This window comes from Abrus precatorius, unplaced genomic scaffold (assembly GCF_003935025.1).
Source record: "Abrus precatorius isolate BTA unplaced genomic scaffold, Abrus_2018 Scaffold2, whole genome shotgun sequence".
Taxonomy (NCBI): domain Eukaryota; kingdom Viridiplantae; phylum Streptophyta; class Magnoliopsida; order Fabales; family Fabaceae; genus Abrus; species Abrus precatorius.
Window position 1 is genome coordinate 32,425,882 of NW_020874362.1, and position 13,830 is coordinate 32,439,711.

The 13,830-nt window shown below is 29.6% G+C and overlaps 1 protein-coding gene across 1 annotated transcript; it reads right to left on the bottom strand.

The window, feature by feature from the left end:
• Nucleotides 1-9,560: 9,560 nt before the first annotated feature.
• LOC113859195 (peroxidase 10-like) lies at nucleotides 9,561-13,118 on the bottom strand. The gene is made up of 4 exons (XM_027492010.1): nucleotides 12,885-13,118; nucleotides 11,621-11,812; nucleotides 11,324-11,489; nucleotides 9,561-9,970 (listed from the first exon to the last, which is right to left on the bottom strand). The coding sequence occupies exons 1-4, from the start codon at nucleotides 13,116-13,118 to the stop codon at nucleotides 9,561-9,563; spliced, it is 1,002 nt and encodes a 333-aa protein (XP_027347811.1).
• Between the last annotated feature and the right edge of the window lie 712 nt (nucleotides 13,119-13,830).

Below are 13,830 nucleotides of genomic sequence, written 5' to 3' on the forward strand. Positions count from 1 at the left end.
GCTAGTTACAACTGTGTTCATAAACGACAAATAACAATTAATACTTCATTTAATTTATAAATTATTTTATGATAAGAATGATTAAAGTTTATTAGATGTAGCGCACCTTATATAAAAGCTTATTGTTATAATATTAAAAAATAGTTAAATTTTTTTTTTTAATCTGTACAATATTGTACAGTATAAAAAATTATAATAACTTTTTATTGAAAACTATAATATTTGATAATATCAATACATTTAATTACATTAAATTTCATAATTTTTATTAAAAAATTATTATGTGTATATATATATATATATATATATATATATATATTTTATCTCTGCAGGGTTAAAAAATAAAAACTAGGAAGAACAAATTTAAAATGCCACTTATCCATATAAATAAGTTGCTTCCAACAAAAGATTTTCTTGATACAAATGAGATGTCATTAAATATGCCTCGTAAGTTGCAAGTGAAATGCTTTCATCCTAGCTGGCTGAACCAATTCCTCTTGAGGCTTGCCACCATTCTAACCAGTCACCTTGTTTCCACCAAAATGTAGCCACTAAACATCCCTGCCACCGGATTAGTCTTGGGACTTGGGAGTGTAGTCCCTTTTTTTGAAATTGCCAATTGGTGCGGTGGAGGTGTTATTTCTCTACTCACTTAGACAAAAGCTGCGTTTTCACATGGAAATGGAATTTCCAGAAACCAGTAACTTACTATTATAGCAACAGAGAGTCACGTGGTATAGCCGTCCTACAAATTTGGGTGTGTATGTGAATGAATATACATCAGCTTAGCTTTTGACTTGACTTAGACAAACATCACCATGCACTCCTCCCTTTTTGCTTTAGGGCCCAAAGCAAACATATTTTGAGTGGAAGTGCCCATCTTGCTGGTTAGTTTTGGCTTGGAATTGGAATCTACATAAGCATGTGCAGACCTGCAGGTGCATTATATGCAAGAGTTGTCACCTACAACACTTCATCAGCCAGTTTATATATTTAGTTCCTGTGTCCCACATTTTTTAGCCCCTGCATGTCCCTTTCATATGGTGGTTGCTAAAAAGTAGAAAATGTGAGATGAAAGCCAATCCCATACGATGTGTATTTAAACGCACATTATGAATGCTGCATACTTGTGTCTGAAATGCAGAAGCTAATACAAGTAGAGTGTTATTTGAAATAATGGCAATTACTCGTTATAATGTTACTGGCTGTAGCTTTTATGTAAATCTAAGCTCAACCCAAGTGAGAGAATGTTTTGTAAATTGTTGCATTGGTAAATTCAAATTTTTTAAAAAATGTGTAAGTTTTGGATCCCAAAACCATTTTCAATTGTATTTGTAATTGTGGAGTTATCACCTTTCCACAATTGTTTGCTATGATTGTTTACTTACTATAGTGGCAGTGACTCTTATCTCCTGAATGGTCCTGGATGATCAAATGCGGAACATTTGCTACAATTTATACTTAAATGCATCAGTAGCACTTCCAACTCTTCTATGTAGAGTTGTAGACCCAATATATATATATATACATGGACACTGTTAAGACAAGAGGTGGCCATTGGCCATAACCAAGAAAGTCCCCTTTCCTTGTCTTTTCTGCCTCTTCAAAAGTAATGTTTCATAATTAGTCCACAGCCCACCATCTGAGAATCCAACCACAACGGATTATAAAAGTGGCACTAAATAATTAAATAGATTTCCATTTTCATTGAAACACAGAAGAGAAATGCTTAAAAAACCCTCCAAAAAAAATGTGAGAGTGGGTTCAACGTCTTCCAGTCATGCATGGAAGATCTGATGCTATCCTCAAAGGACCACCAAACAAACAAACCACCAATAAATTCAAAGCTTCAACTGCCTCCTTTAAGGTCCAGTTATACAATTAAAAACATAAATTCTTATCAATCATCCATGACAAGGTTTTCAAATGCGCATTAAATTAGAGGCAAAAATTAAGTTCAGCTCAGACTTTATCCCATTCCAAGCCCAATGGCCACCGCTTCACACATTCACCAACAAAAGTTGCATAACCACAACAACCCATTAGAAAAAAAAAAATACAGGGAAACCCAAAAGAACTGAACTGAAAAAAAAACAAGAGAATTTCCAGGGGTCAAAACTTGTATAATATAAAATAGGAAATGTTCATACACTTTTCCAATTAAAATTGACATTTTTATTTCAGAACTTAATTACTCCTTTCATCTCACAAATTACTGAGATAAAATATCAATTTAAATTGAAAAATAATATCAACACTACTTATAGTACTAGTGCTGCATCTAAGTTTGGTACATTTTAAACAATGAGCACTACTACTTCCCTGGCTTAGTAAATAGTAATTAATTAACTATGGTTATGGCCATGTAAGTTTTGCCTTGGGTGGTGTTCTTCTTCTTTGATCTCTGGAGGGGCCTCCACTGGCTGTGCGTCTTCACCGGAGATGGATTCGGGCAGCGGTGGAGGAGGAGGAGGGGCGATGGAGCCGTCAACGCAGGAGGAGCATTTGGTTTCCACCCAAGTTTCCAAGTCGTATTGGGCCTGACCCACGACTCGACGACCCGAACAGAGTCTGCCTATCATGCCAGCTATGACACCCAGAACAGTGATGACTGCGAGAACAGCTATGACGGGTCCAATCGAGCCATGACCGGAATGGGTGGTGTAAGCTTGCTGGGTCACTTCTGTGGAGGGAGTTAGCGGTTGCACAATTGGTGATGACATTGGAGTGAGAAGGCTTTTGCCTCTGCTTTCTGATTTGAGGTTGAGTCTCTTTGAATGAGAAGAGCTAGACACAAAAATTTAGTCTTTAGAGAAAATTCATGTTTTTAAGGGTTCAAAATGGGATGACATTTTGTGGGTCGGGTTTATGTCTTTATGAAGAGAGAGAAAGAGAGAGGGGGCACTTCAAAGAACTTTAAGGGAGGAAGGTCAAGTTAATGGGGATCACCAAAATGCTTCAGTTTTGGATACCCATTCTCCTTTTTGCCCCAAAATTATGCAAACGTTCCTTTTGGAATGGACATTTTGGGCACAGGTGGTGGTGTTGATAAGAATGTGTGTGTTGTGTAGAGGAGAGTAAAGAAATGTAAGAATTTTTTTCTGTGGGAGAGAGAGGTGGCCTTTTTCTAGCTACTTTTTGGAGCAATTTTTTTTATTTTAGAAAATATATGCATTAATTTTTTAAAAAATTTTACTTTTTATTTTTCAATAAAAATATTTTATTTTTATATTAAAATTAAAATAAATATTATTCTATACAACATAAAATAAAATTAATTGATTTATATTTATAATTTTAAAATAATAATGTGTTGTTAACCTTAAGCTTTTTTTTGTGATTTAAATTTTTTATCATAAAATAAAAATGTATTTTTGAATAGCATGCAGAATAATGTAAATATTACATTAACACTGAATTATCATATTTAAAACCTTATTAGACAAAATTGGATAGAGGGACTAAGATTTTTCTTTTCTAATTTTAAAAATCAATTTTTTATTAAATTCCAAAAACTAAAGTAATAGGTGTTTGTAATTTCAGGAGTAGAAATAATTAAATTTTGAATAACTAAAAATATAATTTCATAATTTTAAGTATTAAAATTAATAATAATTATAATTTTAAAAATCAAATTAAATGATGAATATAATAATAAACACTAAACTGACTGATTTTTTTTATTATTTTAAAAACAATTTTTTATTATTTTAAGAACTATTTTTTATACTTTTAAAATTAAACTAATAAATGTTGATAATTGTAAAGAATAAAATAATGTATTTGTCAGTTTAAAATAATAAAAGATATTTACTCCACTTTTTTTTGCTACTACAGCAAGTGACTTGGAGAAGGTGGTCTTGTGGAATGGAATCATTTGACAAATCCATCACTCATTTTACCGACAAGGAGGGGTTGTAAGCAAAGTTATACAAGAGGATAACCTTTTTATGATCAAAAAGAGTTTTTCCACACTTGAGATGTATCAACTTTGAGAGAAAAAAAAAAGAATGAAAAAAAAAAGTGTAACGGTAGAAATTACATTTTTTTTTTGGTAATTTGTGTGTTAAAAATAATTTAAAAATATTTTTATCTTAATAAATATTTTAAATTATGTTTAGAATGAATATTTAATCATTTATTCTTTAATATGATAAAAAAATTTAAGTTTCACATTGTTTTTTATTAATATTTGAAAATATTATTAATATTTTTCTTGAAATTTGTATTCTAAAGTAATGCTTATAATTTATTATAAACAAAAACATATTTAATTTTTTCTCTCTAATAAAACCATATATATTTTTAGAGTAAAATATCTAAATCCATAGAATTAACGTGCGTAATACATGTTTTTTTAAGTGAATAATTATTTCTTATACTGCATCTGCATCTGCATCTCTCAGTTTTTCCAAGCAGGGTTTACTGGTTCCAAGAGATTTCCATGGTACATATATGATATATGTCTATCTACCATTAAATTACGAAAAGTTGTATTTTTTCAATAAATAACATAACAATAATTTTTTAAAATTGTATAACATTGTACAGCATAAATAAAATATAAAAAATAATTTTTATTAAAAATATAATATTTAATAGTATTAATATATTTAATTTAATAAAATAATTATTATATGTAACATTTTATTTGTGCAGTTTTACAGAAAAGAAAATTGGATATAACAGAATAAGAAGAGGGAGTCTGTATAAAATAAAATATTTAAAAAATATTTTTAAAAATGTTATTATATAAGTAACAGAAGTTTTAAATTATTAAGCCTGACCTTACAAGAGGTTGATAAAGAGGTCTGAGTTCACAAAACATCAAATCATTAAAGCTATTTAAAGTTCACCTGAATATCTGGTGGATAAAAAAAATTTATTACAAGACTGACGTAAGCTGAATAATTTTTCACCAGATTATGTAACGTTGTTAACCTTTTAGCTTTTAATTATTTTTTAATAATGTAATAAAGACTTAAATAAAGTTTTAATATAAAATTTTTAATTTTTATACAAATTTTTAATATATTTCTTAAATATTATATTTTACAATCTCTTTATTAATAATTAATTATAAAATATTTAACTCTAACTCATATGATATGACATAAAGTTAATATAAACAATATCACCGAACATGTAACTGATAGAAGATTATTCTATCTTATCTGCAGTTTAAATAAATATATATAAATAATGATATATATATATATATATATATATAATATTAGTTTTATATTTTAAATTTTAAATTTAAAAGTCATAACTTTATAACTTAAAATTTTATTAAAAATACTAAAAATGTTATATTATTAATTACACATCTTCTCATTAAACCTTATTTAAGTCTATAACTAAAATAATATCCATTTATATAAAATAAATAAATTATTGTCTTATTCTTATGATATTTAAAAAAAAAAAAAGTATTTATACGAAAAAATAAGACATTTTAGTTATCATTAGTTAATCGTTCATTAAACTAATTTGATCAACTTGATTCATTTTAAACATGAAATTGCTTCATTTCAATTTCCTAAACAATAGGATCTCCAGCTATAAATGCATTATTATTTCAATTAAATTAGATGAGCTTAATTAGTCTTGAATTTTTTTCTAAGAATATAAGTGCGTCAAAACACAGTAAGGAGGGTTATGCTTTGTTTTGTTTATATATACCAATAAAATGAATAAAAAAGTTACAAATATTTTGCCTTTGTTGGGTTATTAAAGAAGCAATGATGTCTATTCATTGGATGGCTGGATACACAAATGTACATAAGAATCTGGGAAAAGCTTACTGAAGTTCAAATAGGGAAGATAAAACCTAAAATAAATTAATTTAAAGCAAAGTTTAAAAGAATAATTAAGGAGGAACTGATGAGATGACATAACTTATAAAAGTGTACGCTTGAGAGTTAAGAGAGAAGAGTGAAATAATAATAGAAGGATTCTATTTCCTCCTTAGCCATTCAAACTTTAAATTTTTGTTCCATTAAACTGGTACATCAATAAAGGAATGATATGATCTTTCTTAGTTAAACGTATTAGCTAAAATGATAAAGTGACATATCTATTTTATTTCATTTATTGTGTTTTCAGTCCATTCCATTACAAGATACTGAAATTTTAAAACTCCAAGAGTATCCTAATGTTGAACATGTGCAGCATTAATCATTCATGGAAGATATACAAATGCAGACAGGGTGAGTGGCTCTAAGAAAAGTTGGGTGAAACCATCCATGAAAAATTTGTAGTACTTGTGCAACTTGAAACACCTACAAGGAAACAGAATAATTAATACATTTTGAGCTTTTTGGTGGCCCTCCCTTCTCTTTTATTTGCAACTATCTGGAAAGAGCTAAGAAGACACAAATCTATGAAATGGTCTAAACCCTACACAAGAAGAGTTGTTTTCAGCTTCTGTATTAATCTGTGATACAACTCCCAAATTATATTTACACTTCCTGAACTTTAAAGAGATTCCATCCTGTATTCTCTCTGTTTTCATATTATTTAATCTTCTTTAATTCATATAACAACATAAAAAACAGAAGAGGTCTATGATATAGTGAAGCATTACATTATTATATAAATTAATAAAAGTTTATGTAAGAGAAAAAATATTAAGTAAAATTTTATGAAACCTTTAAATGTGACCATAATTTATTGTTTCAATGCAAGAGTTGTGACAGTGTCATGGTTCTTGATAGAAAATGCTATCTCTGCGTTTGTGCTGCTTTTCTGGTTCATTTCTTCTGCACATTCCAATAAAAAACGGGTGCGACTTATCTTTCAATACTAAATTGGTATGACAATGCTATTCTTTTAACCTTTAGCCTCAAAGGTCAAAAAGTTTCGTATATTTGTTTTTGATTTTTTCGAAAAGAAAAGTTAAATATTTGGATATACAGACCAAGTTTTGAGCCCTTTCTATTTTTTGGCTACGAATTCAAATTGATTGGTCCACGTTTCTCTTCATTTTCCTCCTCTCCTTCCCCAACAAGCATGCATTATTGAGGTCAATTATTTCTGCTATATGCAAATAACATGTTTAACCAAACTGCACAAAAATAGAAAGTACAAAATTGGTATCACAGAATTGCCTCTCATTCAACAGTCATATATAAATGTAGCATACGGATTCTGTCCTTCTTTAGGAACAAATTATTTTTAAAAAACTCTCAATTAACAAAAATAAAGAATCATTTCTTTAAAATAAGTTGAGCTAAACACACACTTAACAAAGAAGGACTTTACCCTGAAGTGAGCCTGTACCATGCTAACTCATGTAGTGTCTTTGAAGTTTGCAGCTCAACATGAATATAAAGTTATTGTAGACAGTAGAACAATCTCCGTGACAACATATTAAGAAGAAGAAAGAGAATTCAATCTCAGTTAGTGCATGTTTGATTTGGCTTATTGTAAGTGAATAATAACTTTATTTTATTAAATTTTTGCAGGATTTTTTTAAAAATAAATAACTATATTAATCTTTTATGAAACATGCACTTAAATTGTGAAATTCTTACGACTGAGGCATCACTCCCATGCCCATGTAGAAGTGGTCAAGTAGATTGACAAGGCAAAGAATCTATGTACAATATCCAGAAGGCGGGGTTCACAGCTAAACGGTGATGATTATGATGGTTCACAACTCACCGTAAAATATTTGGAAAACATCATATGATTAGGACAGAAATATCAATTAATTTGAGGGTAGATGACACAGGTCTCAATTTGTCTCTATAAAAAAGGTTGGTCAGGCATCTACCAGCTTTTTATGTTTATTCTTTTCTGACTTCAAGTATCCTTTGTCGGTTTCTCATTTGAATCTACATGTCTGTGATCTCATCCTTCTTTCATGATCGGATAGTGTAATATTTCACCGAATTGGATTTGGAGGCTAATGAATCGCATAATTAGAACTTAGAACTAGAGGTTTGAGGAGGAAACGTGAAATTCTTTAATTTCCTAGCAATTAATGTTAAGTAAATACTAACTAGTGTCCTTAAATGAATTGAAAGTGGAAAGATTGGTTAAAAGATTAAAAAGATTATTATTATTTTTTATTAATGTACCTTTCTCAATAATTTTCAATATATTCTCATGATTTTATTTGTTGCACTCCAAACATGGCAACGCGCAAATTCTCGAATGCTTCATATACTTGAAACAGAACCGAGCACTATGAAGGGGCCATATATTAGTGCCAAATAAAAGTTACAATGTATGTTTTGTTAATCCATACACATATGTTTACGTTGCAGGATAAAAATATATCTATTTTAGATGAATCATGAAATTTTGGTTAAGTGGATTAAGCACGTGAATTGGCGTCCCAAGTGGAAGCTAATCTCCCAGAAAGTTTAGTCACCAAAAGAGGCCCATGGACACCACAACTTCTATTTAATGGCATGCACATTTATGTGTAGTTTGTAACATCTGTAGAGAGAACATGGACCAAAGCTCCATTCCTTAACTATCAAAAGAAAACAGAAGAAAACTGGATTTTGACAAATAAATAAAGATGAAAGACAAAAGCAGAAAATAATACAGATCACAAGATAGACCCAAAATTAAAAAAGAAAAAAGAAGAGAGTAAGAAATCAAAAGTATAAATAAGTCATTTAATTCCAATGTTTTTTGTTTTCACGATCAAACAGAAACAGAAATAATTGGGTTTACATTGCATGTCCTACCACTTATATAAATGTTAGGAACTTAGGACACGCAGCATACATAAATGCTCAAAACATTAACAGCAAATTAAGGAAATAATATAAATTGTGACATAAATTATTCTGTTGAGCTACGACATACGAGGGAAGTATCCTAAGTATCGTATCAACATACAATTCCTTGAATTTGAGTTTTAACGTGGTATGAAAAAAAGAAAATGAACTTTTGCTTGAAGAGAAAAATAAACTCTCAAGTGAAAAAGAGATATTTCACAGGCTTCTGTTGCAAATCTGCATCAGACAAGAGTGGCCAAAGTAAGATTATGAAATGTAGATTTCCCTCCATAGTAGTCATTTCTGTCCATATCATACAATTCAAGTGGATAGGTATAAAAGGAATAAGACCACTTGATCATGCACAAGAAGCACCAAGACAATGATAATTACGTATATATATTGTACAGCTAGAAAATGACCAATTTGCTCTGTGGTTAATGCTTTGGTGATCTCGGAGGAATTTCATCCTACACGTAACTCGTTTATAAATTAGGCCAAGTTTATTAATTGTTACAAATTAAAATCTTAGCAAAACATATATAAATAGAAAAGTTATTAAAGCTCGTGATCTCCAACTGCCTCATTTGACTGCAAAATCCAGTTATTCTTAGAGCCTTGACACCAAGGTTTGATATTTCTACACATGACTAATCTAAACTGTTCTGGGAAACTACCACCACCTATAATGATGATAGACTTTATCTACAATGGACATAATCCCCAGAAGCATAACATTCAGACTCTATTGGGACTTAGAGATAGATTGGCTTCATTAATTACATTGTTTATATATATATATTTGGAAAATACGGGTACTTAGTTTACAGAGCCACATTTCTTTCTAATTTGTCCTTGTAGTCCTGTAAGTACTCCCACATTACTAAGCTTCACCATGGATGCAGCAAAATCATTATAGAAGGAAAATTGATTGGTGCTGTAATAATAAACCATAGAAGCAGTCCTTGGATCTCCAATTAGTGCTTGGTCAGAATCAAGAAGCCCTGAGTTGCTCACAAGATTTCTGTAGTATTCATTATCAAATGTAAGAGTAGTTGTAGCATCGAGAGGAGCTAGATTGCTGTTTGAAGTGTCTTTATTTGGACACATGTTTTGCAATTTTGAGAGAAGTAAAGAGTCAAGCACAGGATCAGGTTTGCCAGAGCCTTGAAAGTCAAAAAGCCTCCTTTTGAAGGTGAAGCATTGGGCAAAACCAATTGTATGTCCTCCTAATGGAAATAGAAAAATCATCTTGATGTCAAACGCAAATCACCATAACAAGTTGTGTCCTTATGGACTATTATTGAGCAGAGAAATAAATACACTATTAGTTTTTATTAAAATTTATTAAAAAATATAAAAAAAATATGTAAATCTTTTTTTTACTTTTAACTTAATGATTTTTTTTTTTCATATTTTTACGGTCTAAAAAAAAGCTAATAACTAAAAATATGTAAAAAAAATGTTAAAAAAATATAGTAATAATTCTCCTCTTATTGATAATGAATTACAGTGGCAGAAGTAGTTTCATTAGGAAAATAATCCCCAAACTATAGCAAATGAATATTGTGACTCACCGCTAAAAGTCTATATTTTCTTACTATAGGTAGACCCAACAGTCTCCTTAATTAGATTGGTGACGGGTTCAAAATTTTTTTTTAATGAATCCCACTTAGATTTCATACACTATTTTAATAAGTGAGTAAAATGCAAACCATCTTAAACTTCTAGTCATGTGCAATTTATATCACCTGGAATTTTTATTAAAAAATGTAAAAAAAAGAGAGTATATTTTACATTATCATTCAACAATAATGAAACCACTAACGTGCATGTGATGACAATCATGCTTTTATTTTTCTATGCATTGGATTCGATTTAATTGAAATTTAACATCAATTTTTAATAATTTTTGTTGTTAATGTTGATTTTAAATTCAAAATTAAGATTTTTTTATGGTTTCAAATATATAAAAGCAAGCATGACATTTTATCCTTAATAAAGTTAAATTTCGAAGAGTGAGAGTGGTGTTCTTCACATTTTTCGCTGTGTTCGGTTGCGAGCCAAAGAGATATGTAGGTGTGTTTCTAATTCGTAAGTTACTCGCTGTATCGTCAAAATTTACGTACATTTAAACTTTTTCTAATGTAGAGCCAAGAACGTAGTAAGGTTAAAAAGGACTTTTTATTTTTCTATTTTTGCAAAACCCATAGAGTTAAGAGTGTGTGAGCCAAAGTTGAAGATAGTCCTTTCTCCATTTTACTAGAACATGGATTGTCCTATAGTCAAATTTCATGCAGGGCTCAATTTTTATTTTTTTTTGGTTATATTTCAGATATAGAAAATAAAGTAAAGGGAGATTTATTTTAGTGTCTCTCTGACTACAAAATATCCGTCTCCATTATTTTGGAGCATGATGGTATTTTGTATCAAATTCAATTTAGCTACGATGTCATCTATGAAAAAAAGCTTCAAATATTTGGTGAAAGTCCAAGTTAGCTTCTACCACTACCTAGACTTGGAATGATACATTCTAAATCATGTTAGAAAATTGAGAAATTAAAGACTAATTAATTAAGTACCTGAAAGGACTACAACATCCCTCAAGTCAAGACCCTTTGAAGCAAACTTTGCAATTATGTTATCTAGAGGCTCGATTGGTGAGGGAATTTGTTGATTAGCCGCTGCTTGACTTGTAGTTATTGCATCTCTTCGGCCTAATGCAACAGGCCAAGAAGGCCCTCCAACCTAAACTTCAAAAACATAGGGGAAGAAACACCCACAAGTTTTGTTACGTTAAATTGGTATTTTTAAATATGGAGCTTTCAGCTGAGACAACTACTTGTATCCAAGAATATTAAAGGAAGTGTCACTTTTACCAGATCAATAGCTTCCCTAGCTGCTAAGGCTAATATATCAGCACAGGAAACTATCGATGGGCATAGCCTTTCAACTTGTTCTTTTATGCTATCAATGACTTCAAACCCTCGAATTGATTTGCGATTAGGAGGAGCATTCTTTTCTCCAGTGAAATATGGTGTGTCATCAAGAAGCACCGAACCATCACAGCCCTTTTACAAGTAAGTCAACATAATTAATCACACATAAGCAGCTAACTATAATATAATGCACCAAATACGATAATGTAAACATTAGAAAGATGAGGAGGTTATTAATTCAGCCAACTTTCTAACCATTATCATGAATCTAGCGAGAGGATTGTTTCTACATTAAAATATAAGGAATGAATTTTAAACATACGACTATATATAAACAATTAAAATTAAAAAATATATTCATGTACGTAGAGGGAGGATTAGGTTCCTTAATAACCCATGCTTGGTGTCATACTAAAAACAAAGCTGATAAATCCACTCTATTAATGTCCACGTCAAAAATAGATGTTTGAGTAACTTTGATGATGAAAAAAAGATTCATAGAACAACTTCCGCCACATTAAAATTCTAAAGCATGTTAAAAGTTAGAAACAAATTAATTTTAAGTAATCTGATCAGATTAATGAATAAATAGTAGTGCGCTATAAACCTAAAACACATATCTGATCTGTCTCTATGTAAGTATGTGATTCCATCCATATTTGCAGAGTTAATATACCATTAGGTACACCCATATTCGGAAAAGGAAGTTCCTAGATTTAGGTTCTGTTTGTTTATTTGTGTCAATGAAATTAATACACCTATTAAGGGTAAAAAAATGTTGAGAGCTAGTTTTCTAAAGGAAAAAAACTCATTTCTCAATAACTCCACGTTGAAGTGGCATAAATACACTGGTAATTATTAATTAGGTTTACTTTAGATAATTTTTTAATAAGTATTTATAATTAAAAAATTAAATTAAATAAATATATAAAATTTTATGAATTAAAATTTAACTCGTACACAAATTATTTTATAAATTTTTGTATCTAACTTAACTATGAAAAGTTAATATAGGTAAGTTAATTTTAATTATAAAAAAAATATTATTTTTTTTATAAATAGTTGTAGAGAAAATTTTTCAAGTTAGACCTTAAAGTAACGTGCTCCCGTGTCTCACAGATGAAACATAAAAAGCAGTAGTATTAAGTGTGTTGTTCATTTTATAGGTTAGAAATAACGAAATCTTAAAGCAGGCAATATTTACATTTACTATGCAATCGTGAAAGTGCAACCGAAGGAGGGACGCAGCCATTCTGTTGTCATTACTGATGGCTGACCAAACACCATATCTAACAATCATGGGCAAACGGGGACATGATCCTTCATAGAAATTCATGTCAAGCTGGTTTCTACAAAAGGGAAACATTTGAATAAGAGGAACCAAGGTAGCAAGCAAAAGGAAGAAGAAAGTGAAGTTGATGACAACTCTATAAGCCATCGCTTGATAATGTCTACTAGAACTTGGTAACTTCAAATTCTTATGACATGCTGTGAGCTACGGATTATTTATATGCAAATAAAAAAAAATACTTCTATGCAACAGTGTTTGTTTTCATTGAATTTTTATTTAGTTAGTTAAAATTATTAAATTAAAAGTACGGCTTAAAAAATTAATTTTTATATATTTATTAAAGATAAAAATATAATAAATATTTTTATTTTTAATAAAATTATACTATTATTAGTCCGTTGAAGTTAATAAAACATCGTTTAAATAAGCGGTTCTTTTAACATTTATTTGCTAATATAGGATAAGAATTTAATAAATAGTAAAATTTTAATAAAAATTATAATATTTAATTTATCATTGCATTGAATTTAGTAATATAATGTGATTTTTAATAATAAAAAAATATTGTACATAAATTTTTATTATGTGTTTTTAAATATACTTTAAAACTGTATTTAATAAAAATATATATTTAAATTAATTATGTACTTATTGTAGTTATATTTAATGATTTAAACAATTTAAAACCATAGAACAAGTTTCAATGTACCGAATTTTTTGAATGGCGGCTGACCCATATGCCATAGGATATGAATAAATTATTTATGTGCAAGCATGATGGAATGTCTGGCTGAGTTCATTGGTGAAACGAGGAAGTGGTAATGCCATTATTGCTATTACTGTTCAAATTCTAATGGCC